This window comes from Panthera uncia, assembly GCF_023721935.1.
Source record: "Panthera uncia isolate 11264 chromosome A1 unlocalized genomic scaffold, Puncia_PCG_1.0 HiC_scaffold_16, whole genome shotgun sequence".
Classification (NCBI taxonomy): domain Eukaryota; kingdom Metazoa; phylum Chordata; class Mammalia; order Carnivora; family Felidae; genus Panthera; species Panthera uncia.
In genome coordinates, this window is record NW_026057576.1 from 69,574,524 (window position 1) to 69,585,609 (window position 11,086).

The 11,086-nt window shown below is 37.7% G+C and overlaps 1 protein-coding gene across 2 annotated transcripts in view; it reads right to left on the reverse strand.

The window, feature by feature from the left end:
- Positions 1-9,676, reverse strand: part of NALCN (sodium leak channel, non-selective) — a 298,281-nt gene extending 288,605 nt beyond the window's left edge. For both annotated transcript variants that reach the window (XM_049647172.1, XM_049647173.1), the window contains exons 1-2: positions 9,530-9,676; positions 7,999-8,181 (exon numbers count right to left, since the gene is read on the reverse strand). In XM_049647172.1, the coding sequence (XP_049503129.1) occupies positions 7,999-8,181; positions 9,530-9,637 (291 nt within the window). In that variant the 5' untranslated portion in view covers positions 9,638-9,676. The remainder of the gene's footprint in view (positions 1-7,998; positions 8,182-9,529) is intronic.
- Between the last annotated feature and the right edge of the window lie 1,410 nt (positions 9,677-11,086).

The following is an 11,086-nucleotide window of genomic DNA, read 5'->3' on the forward strand; positions in this document are numbered from 1 at the left end:
ATGATCATACAGCCCCTATATGGGCTGATGTATTTTATTATGGACTAACTTAAATACTTACATCTTTCTCCCTCAACTGTAAAACCAAAACAAATTTATAAATACAAAAATACAAGGCCAATAAAATTTAAATTGATGACATAAATTTACTGCAACATGATATTTTGCTAAAATTAAGTGTTTTTTTTTAAAGTTCATTTATTTATTTTGAGAGAGAGAGACAGATCATGAGCAGGGAGGGGCAGAGAGAGAGGGAGACAGAGGATCCGAAGTAGGCTCTGTGTTGACAGCAGAGAGCTCCATGCAGGGCTTGAACCCACGAACATGGGATGCTAACCTGAGCTAAAATCAAGAGTCAGATGCTCAATCAACTGAGCCACCCAGGACCCCCGCTAAAACTAAGTCTTATGAAAAGTCTGAGATTTGTTCCCAGCTTTAGCATATAATCCAAAAATTTCAAATTGTATATACTTAAGGTGTACAACTTAGTTGTTGACATATGTTTATAACTCAATAAGAAAACAAATAACCTGATTTTAAAAGGGCAAAGGACAAGAATAGACGTTTCTCTAAAAAAGACATACACATGGCCAACAGGTATATGAAAAGGCACTCAACTTCACTAATAATCAGGAAAATTAAAATCAAAACATAATAAGATATTATTGCATATATGTTAGGATTTACCAAAAAGACAAGAGATAACAAGTGTTGGGAAGGATGTGGAGAAAAAAGAACCCTGTGTACTGTTGCAGGGAATTTCAACTGGTACAGCCATTATAAAAAAAAATATGGAGATTCCTAAAAAAATTAAAAACAGAAATACTTTATAATCCAGCAATCCCACTTCTGGCTTATATGTCCAAAGGAGTATATGTCCAAAGGAAGGTAAGGTAAGTTTCAAATACAAGAATGTAATCTCAAGTCCAATATACTCTTTGGTCTGTATCTGTCATAACATGCATGTTTGCAGAAATACGTGTTACAAAAATGATAATAAAGTCATGGCTTTCTGCAGTGGGGGGTACAAGGGTGAAAATTCAGTGAGATGATAAATTTAAAGCTTGGTTCAGGAACATCAAACTTCCTATTTAACTACATTTAATCAAAATGTCAGTTAGCATTTAAATACTGAACACCAGTTTTAATGAGATATGAAGCTGTAACGATTACTTCAAGATAATGTTAGCAATGCAGCATTACTAAAATCTGCATTATATTTGTGTTTAATACAAATATTCCTAAATGAAAAATAGAAATCTGTGTTTGATGTTAATTTTCAATTTTCAATTCTTACAGACTGAAAATTAAAAAAACATTTTTAGTTTTAGTCAATAGCTCATCATCCAAATATTGATGGAAGTCAGAAAACACTGGACATGACTCAATAACAGCATTTTGAAAACAAACTGGTCATAAAGCAAATATTTTATTTAACGACTGCTTTGACTTTTAATATTTGAACTATTAAAATCTCTGTTCATTCAGCGCTCTGTTCACTTGGCATGAATATATTAAGTCTACCTCTGTTCTTCTTGTCATTAGACTGTGACAGTGAAATGTCTGTCATTTTCATGATGTGAAATCCAGGCTTAATTTATTAAATAACTTAAGAAACAAAACTTTTACTCTAGGAAATGTCATGCTTTTGTTCATTCAAATTGGAATCTCAAAGAAATCAACACAGGGTGATTTTAATCCCAAAGTAATCCATCCAGAATATTCAGAGATTGTCATTGCCTGAATAGCCAACATACACAAGTGCCAGGGTCATCCGAGGCCCTCTGGGGAATCACAGAATTAAAAACAGGGCTAGGCTGTGCTGGGCGTGAAGTTACAGTGGCATAAAAAATTCCTCCACCCTCACAAGACCACTTTTCCTCCAAGTTGACCTCCTGGTTTAGCTACCAATTTTGAGTACCTTGACATATCTAAACCTAATGTTTAAAATAACTGGCCTAGCAAGTTTGTGAAAAACCTAGACAATCTTCAAATCATTCTGAAATCCACTGGTTGAGGTATGGCAGGTGCCCACTGCTCCCATGAACCAGCACTTTTCCCCATGGGCTGTGGGTCACATATTAGAGCCATGTTGCCTTTCCTGGGGGCCATGCTTACTATACTCACAATAGGCTCTTGGTGATTCTCTGAGTTTACTGGTTTCTTGGTAAATGCAGTGGTGGTAGATTGCGGTGGCTTTGAGGATTCCTTTCAAGTTCAATTCTTGAACTTGAAACTGAATTTCTTTTTTACATGTGTACCCCAATTTTCTGTGAGTTTCCACAGAACTCAGAAGTTTCCACAAACTCTGTGAAGTTTCCACAAACTTCAGAAAACTCTTTTCAAAGATTCTTACAATATCTAACAATAGCAAGCAGCTGCCTGGTCAAGTGGCTAGCTGAAACTAATTCTGCAGTGAGTTGAACAGTGTGCCCCCCAAAGCCATACCCACTCAGAACCTCAGAATGTGACCTTATCTGGAAAGAAGGTCTTTCCAAAATGTAATTAGTTAAGATGAGGTCATACGGAATTAGAGTGAGCCCTAAATCCAATGACTAGTGTCCTTAAAAGAAGAGGTGAGGACACACAGAGACACGTGGAGGGAAGAAATCCACACGAAGACAGGAGCAGAGATTGGAGTAATGCAGCTAGCTACAAGCTGAGGAATCTCAAAAACTGCCCGGAGCCACCCAAAGTGAGGAAGAGCAAGGTGGGGTTTTCCCTAGAACCTTCAGAAGGATCGTGGCCCTGCTGACATTCTGATTTTGGACTTGTGGCCTCACAGAACTGTGAGACAATAGATTTCTGTTGTTTTCAGCCATCAAATTTGTGTCATTAGTTATAGAAGAAGTAGGAAACTACTACAAACTCCAAAGTACTTGTGAGCTCTTTGGAGTTTAATTCTTTGAAGGCCACTATGACTATGTAATCAAAGGCGGGAAGTCAGGCAATAACAAACGCTTTGAGAGCAGTGTTCAGGGAATTAATCAATGTATCTTTAGACAAGCTTCCAGCTTCACTCTTGTCCTTTTTGTCTCCACTATCAGGTGCATCAGACTGCATTTCTCCCGTGACTTCTCCTCCAAACCCTAATATAACCTGGCCAATCAGATATTCACTCTCACAATTGTGAACCTTGACTTCTGAGGACAAAGACAGAGAGAACCTGGGGCAATGTTCACAAAGTCAGCAGTGGTGGCATGTGGACCAGATTGCTGCGATGTGTGACCTGAGCTGAGCTCATTGCTGCCCTGAGTGCAGAGCTCCCTGGAGTGTACTGTGTAAGCTTGAGTAAGCAGCTGTGTCCAACACAAAGTATATGCTAAATAAACTGCTTTAAAGGTTAAGCAGTTGACTTCAGTTGGGGTAAGATCATAATGGTAGTTCTTTGAATCTCTCAAATTTCCTAAGAAACGAAAGCAAGTGAGATAGCATAGAAAAAAATATTCATGGACATAATCTTGAATAAAGCTATGTGACAATGCATTCCAAAATAAAGACCAAAACTATTGACAGTATCAACACCTACTCAAGATCGCAGCTTGGGGAGGCTATAGAAGGAAAGCATGCAGGGAAGTTATGGCTGATCCAAGAATTTCATACTGAAACTACTAACAAATACTAGTGAAATACTCAGGGGAAGCCTCACTAAGTGAATCTGGGAATACATAGCAAAATTCCTAGAAATGTAAATAGAGCAGTCTACAAATTGGAGGTGAATATAACATAAAAGAACAAAACAAAAATAAGTAATAAAAACAAAGTGCCCACCAAAGGGTTGCAGAAAGATCAGAGGTAACAGAATATCTTAATCTCCCAAATGTACCTAATAAAAACTCCTTACAGGGAGACCAGAGACCCAAGCTAAATAAAATCTCCTGGAGTAGAATCCAAAGTGGGTAGGGCAGGGACATGAGGGACAAAAGATAGGAAGGATTAGACAAGAGGACCAGCAGTTCAGAGGAGGTAGAGATATGACCTGGGATGGTCACCACACAGAGAAGCTATATATTTTATACTTCATGGTAACAACGGGGTAGGGAATCCTCAACCTGATAACGTATGGAAGCTACTCTACCCATTTCACAAGAGCAACAACAACAAAGATAACAGAACAAAAGGATTATGACCAAGTCCTTATGAATATATTATAATCATATATTAGATTATATAATACTACATATATGATCATAGTCCTTATAAATATGTAAAATGATGTATATTTTACATATAAATATGTAAAATAATGTATAAAATATAAGAAACACAACAAATAAACATATAAAACATAAAAACTCCAGTAGTATATAACAAAATGATCAAAAGAAATTAAGAAAAATAAATGCTGCAAAAGCACCACAAAACTGGAAACAGGGAAGTACAGAAATGATGTCTAAATAATAGGACACTATGAAAAAAAAGACAGGAAAGTGTTCAGGAAATAATTAGAATTAGAAAGAAATGGAAAAAAAATTTTAGAAAGGGAAGTAAACTTGAAGGAGCACAAGATGGGGAGTACAGTAAAGGAAACAGAATTTAAAAAAAAAGATAAAAATGAAACAAATGAAACAAAACACATGTAAAGAAAATGATGGAAATAAATGACCAAAACGTGATCCTGGAGTAATTAGAATACAAAAGAAATCCTGAAGAACAACAAGACAGGATGGAATAAAATAAATATCATGTGATATACCTATATCCATAATAGTCAACAAAAGATGTATTCTCATAAAGCTACTGGCTTTACTAAAAAAGGAAAGACTCTCAGTATTCAAAAGAAAAGATCACACAGAAGGAAAAAGCAGTCTCATAGTCACATTTATACCAGAGGCAATCAAGTACCATATTTAAAAATCTCAAGAAATGACAATGTGAAACATCTTCAAAAATCTAGGAATAGACTAAAAAAGTAAACCAAAAAAGCAAAAAATAAATTAATTAATTAATTAATAAAGGCAAAAGTAAAAATTGAGTTAGAACGATTAAGCTAATTCTAAGTAAACCAATTGGCTAATCTAAAACAAAATGAAACAAAACAAAACAAACAATACTAGCCAATATAACCTAAAGAAACTCTAACAAAAGATTCAAAATTCAGAGAAAGTACTAATCAAAGAGAGAAAATTAAAATTATTTAAACAATCTTATGTTAACAAATTAAACTAAATAGTGGATAATTTCCTAAAAGAGTAACTTCACCAAACAGATCCCAATAGACCACACAAGTCTAGACAGAACAATTTCCATAGAAGAAACAGAAATAGAAAGGAGCTCCAACAAAAAAAAAAAAAAAAAAAAAAAAAGCACTAGGACCAGATGGTTTCATAGGAGATTTGTACCAAACTCGTGAAGTTAAAACAATTTCAAGATAGAGCATAGGAGTGCATGTGCACCCCTCCCCCCACACACGGAAAATCTAATATCAAATCCTGACAAAGATCAGACAAAATTAAAAGAAGGAAAATAATAGCAAGTATAATAAATTGCACATTAAACCAGAATTAAACTGTGCCGTGACCCCACTCAGGTTTTTCCAGAAATGTAAGGATGGCTCAATACTAGGAAATCTACCCTATTACAAGAGCTAAAGAGAAAAATAATCATTCAACAAAATTTAAAAGCTATTCATGATACAACAGTCAAAAACTGTAATTGATGTTTATTCACTTAATCTGATAAGATATACATACTTCAAACTTCAATCCTTCTAATTATTTAATGAGGAAACATTAGAGATGTTCTAAAGAAGCCAGGGGTTAAGCAACTACGTTCACCACCTCTAATACTTTTTAAAATTTGGCTGACTCAATTAAGTAAGCGAAAGCAATTAGAAGCATATGCATTGGAAATAAAAAGACAAAACTGTCTTTATTTTTATAGGATTTGATGATATGGAAATACCAAAAGAAATAATGGAAAAGCAGAATTCAGTAAATTTAGTAAAGTAGCAGGAAATAATATCAACATATAAAATAACAGCCTTCATTTAAAAGAACAATAGCAAGTTGCAATAGCTAATAGAAGATAAGACCCCATACTGATAGGAAAAAGATGAAATAACACACCAAAGCATAAATATAACAAAAAATGTGCAAAATGTATATAAGGAGAAGTATAAAACACTCCTGTAAGACACAAGGGCAGACTTGGTAGAATGGAAAGACAGCACATGATTTGGGATAGGAAGAAATGTGTGTGGCTTGAAAAACCATGAGCAAAGATAATGATAAGTAGGGACAAGTAAATGCAATTTACATCACAAAGGGCTAATATTCCTAACACAATGAGTACCCAAAATTTGAATGAAAAATAATCACAACTTGAAAATGGCCTTTGCATACAATCAGGCTCAACCTCACTCTCAAAACAGAAATGCAAATTAAAACTACACTGCGTTTCCATATCTCACCCATCAGATTGGCAAATATCTGTAAGTTTTACAAAATACTTTGTGATGACCACTCGGGGAAAGAGGCGCCCATGTACATCGTTGTCTACAAAGTCAAAATGGTTCTGGGAATATGGAATATAGAGAAACTAATAATGGAACCACTAGGAAGCAATTCACCATTTATTTAGAATGTAGAACTTTCTACAGAAGACTCATTTTCCCAATGGATCCATGATATGAAAAAAAATTTTTTTTGCAAGGTTTGTGGAGTTGAGAACTAATGGGCTTAAAGAGACTTAAATGAGATTTAAAAATATAACAAATATCCTTTGTGGAGCTTGTGTGAGACCTGATTCAAAGAAGCTATCTTATTATAAAAGGAAATATTTTAGACAATTGGGAAAAATATGAATATGAATCGGTACTGGCCTACATTAATAAATTATTGTTAATTCTGCTAGATGCAATAATAGCACAATGGTAATGGTTTAAACATTTTACCAGCAATGCATATGGAGTTACATCTGAAATGACCTGATTTCTCAGATTTGCTTTAAAATGAATAGAGTCTGGCAAATATTGATAATTGTTGATATTGAGTTATAGGGATTCACTACAACTCTAATCTTCACTTTTGTGTGAACTTAAAATTTTCCATAAGAAAAAGATTTTCAAAAAGTTAAAAATGAAAAGAGTAATGCATTGACTGTGATCCCTCTCTTTTAAGGATAACGCACAATGAATTATGTACAAAGAGAAGCAGTGACCCGTAAGTTCATGTTATGCATCATCTCATTAGATTCTTAAAATCCTTGTACAAAATAAGGCCCTTTTCTACCAAAATTATGTAACTGGAGATGCTGGTACAGCCAGTAAAGGAAAGAGCTAAGGTTTGAGTCAAATCTGTCACTCACAGACCCTTACTTGTCCATTCTGCAATTTCATCACACCACTGACTCCCTACATAGCACAATTTCAAATACTTTAGACATGTCATCTACATAGTTTTATCCTCTGTGTGAAGGTCAGTGGTATAGAAGGGATATCTTCAGACAGAACTTTCCTTCCTTTGCTTTTTCTTTCTTTTCCTTTTTATTTATTTTTTGTCTCCCAATGGTGCCAATTGCATGCCACAACTTCCTTTTATTATACTCTTGCTTTCCATCTCATGTCCTTTCTCTTCACCACTTTATATCTTCAGGACACCTCAGACTAAAGACATTCTGAACACCATCACACTGTGACTTCATCATGTAACATTTATTCTGCCATCCTGTAAATCCACAGGAACCACACGTGGGCTGGTCACTGCATCAGGCCACGGGTTCACCTGTATGTGGCAGAATCAACCCTACTCTGGCCATGAAGCCAGTAGTCAGACCATCTAGCTCCTTCCTGGATAACCCAAGGCTTTGCATCTTACACAATTTATTTCACTTTTTAAATATTCTTAGGCATCATATTCTCACCAATCCCTGGAGTTATGCCCAATTTTTAAAAACTTCAGTATGGATAAAGAGATGTTTTTGTTTTACTGAGACGAAAAGGAAAATATTATTAAACTACTTCAGATTCTCCATGCATTTTGGTTAGAAAACACTCACCTTGACAATACCCCGGATGTGCATTTTTGCTATCATCTCGGCGGTGTAGAGAAACATCAACAAAGTATCCAGAGTGAAAGTCACATACTGAAGAGGGGGGTAGTGTTCGAATGTCATGGGCGTGTTCATACAGACAGAGATAACGCTGATGATGGCACAGATGCGTAGCAAGGAGTGAACCCACTGCAAAAATGGTCCAAAGTTACCACGTGACACCATAAAACGCTATCTTCAACTTGTGCTCTAAGCCACACTATTTGGAAACCATGATACTGAGATTAAAATATTTCACCAGCATGGTGAAGACAAAGAAGGAAACTAATGTCTGTTCAGTACATACAATGTGCTAAATATTTTCACATACTTTACATCATTTAATGCTGAAAGCAGCCTCCGGTCCACATGAACACACTAGGACTGAAAGTTTAAGAGACTCTTCTGTGGTCATGTAGTTCAGCCTTTAACGAAGCAGGAGGATTTGACTCATCAGGGGCTGGGAAAGGCCTCGGGGCAGGGAAACCGTGTGAACTGGCCGGATATCTCGGAGGAACAGGAAGACAATGTTGAGGCTCAAGTGGACAGTGTGCACATCCAGGAAGGAACAGTTGCCGGGCTCTTAGAGCCAGAATATAAAGAGTCTTCAATGTAACACTAATGCGTTTTAATTTGCAATGCAGGTAACAGGAATGTTTCAATGACTGTAAGGCAAAAGGGCAATGTGAACAGAAATGGAAATGTAGGGAGAAATCTGAGCGTGTCAGACACGTAGTCTGGAGGGCAGCTTAGAAGAAGAAGACCAGAAAGCGGGGGGGAGACAGGGCAGATGATATTTACCCAGGTCAGGGGAAAGACAATCACTGCGAGTGTAAGAGTTCATTCCCTTCCTTCTGCCTCTGCTGTGAGTTCACTAATACAGTGGAGCTTACTCTGTGTGGTAGAGATGAGCATTGAAGACCCAGGAACATGCCATTCTACCTCCTGGCTGCTACACTATCTAGTCCAGTGACATTGTACCAAATGTTCCCCTCAAGTTTTCATCACCTTAATTAGGCAAAAAAGGTGACAAAATTCTTCAGAGGCACTATGCACTATCTCATTAACCTTTACTTCTACTCAAAACTTGTAACTCAGAAGACAACTTTTAATTCCAAACATTCGATTATCCCCTCACAGATCCATGCACACTGAGAACCATGAGTAAAGGGAGTCTGATAGAACAGATTACTCATCTGGGGCTCCGGCTTTGGATCGGACTGAGAAGTGGCATTATCGCTACGCTGAGGACAGCATGACGGAGGGGGGAGAGGCGGGAGCAGGCCACCCAGAAGACCTTCCTATGTGAATAACTCACAGCGGCACCTCTTTATTCCGTCTGAATTGCTCTCAACTTCCAGACTCTGAGACTCATCCATATTCTACTACAGCTCAAACAGTCATTTCAAAGCCAAAGGTACATGATTTTTGAATTATATGAATCAAATTTCCTTTTCAATCAGCATGTGCTTCTCCATTCTTCAAAAAAGAAACTTACTGGCTTGTTAATCCAGAGTATGTCAGCGTTGTCTGACAGAGATTCATCCGGACCAAAGTCAGCAACTGGCTGGGCCTCCACCCTGGAGCTCTGCTTCCTTTTGAGCATGCTGGAGTTAGCTCTCGTGAGCAAGTACAAAACTGCAGTCTGGAAGAAGAGAGACAGTTATGTTAGTCATCTAAACCATCTTGACCGTGATCACTTCCAAAGCAGAGTCCCCCGTGTAATCATATGCATACATTAATTATACACAGGATCGATTATATTGTGTATGATAAGCACATGCAAAAAGAAAAAGAAATTTTAAAAGCATGAGATGAAACATCAATCCAAGTTTGAATTTTTTCTTCTCTCTCAACACAACAGATCATCCTGTGCACTTCATAAACAATTTGCATGCCAGTTTAGAGAGCACTAGTCTAGGTGAACTGGGGTAGATTAGCTTTGCCCTTTAGGACACATGCATTAGTAGGAACTTTTTTGAGGTCTATGTTCATACATCCAGAGCTGTCCCCACTTAAAGGCGGTCTGTGCTAGAGCACAGGTGACCAATCCAGATGAAATATTCAGATCTTTCGCAGGATTTCCCCCCAAGTTAATTGAATGTGACATTCACAAACATCTATCTCCAATGGTAGTTCCAAACTGAGTTCCCAGCTGTCCTTGACACAGAGGATGTGGGGCAGAAAGACTTGGGCAGAACCTACTCTAATTTTTTCTGTCTTTTACGAAGACTGTGACTGCATCAATCCTTCCAGTTATCTTGAAGTAAATCCAAATCACACTGAAGACTGAGAGGAGATGCCCGCTTGCCTCTTCAATCGCCACAGTTCCAAGGCATCCACATCTTGCTATATGTGTCACCTCCTTCTATCCAGTGGCTATCACTTTCTACAGTCCAGCAGCCATTGAAGGAGGGCCTATTCTATGCCGGGCCCTCAGGACATGAACAGCAAACAAGTACAATATAATCTGAGAAGAGACACAAAGGCAGGCGGTGCCTGGTTACCCTGAGTCCACAGACTTCTCATTTGATTAACACCTAGACTGAATCCTTTGTTTTTTTAAGTTTATTTTTGAGAGAGAGAGAGAGAGAGAGAGAGAGAGAGGAAGAGAGAGGAAGAGAGAGAGAGAGAGCTGGGGAGGGGCAGAGAGAGAGGAAGACCGAGGATCCGAAGCAGGCTCCGTAGCAGAGAGCCCTCCATGGGGCTCAAACTCACCAACTGTGAGAGCATGACCTGAGCCGAAGTTGTATGCTTAACCCACTGAGCCACCCAGGTGTCCCAACACCTGGACTGAGTCTTAAAGGAAGACGCAAAGCTAACATTTTTTGGATATATACTATGTTTTGCACACTTAGCAATAATCTTTTACTTCATCTTTACAACTGACAATAGAAAGGAAGCATTTGTCTTTTCATGCGAGCATGAGAAATGCCAGCCTCAGGGCGGTTAATAACTTGACTGAGGCCCCATCCAAGCAAACTTGAAATGTAAAAGATGTTCGTCTGACTACAAAGCCTAAGTGCTTGTCGTGGTCCGAACTGATGCTGAGGAC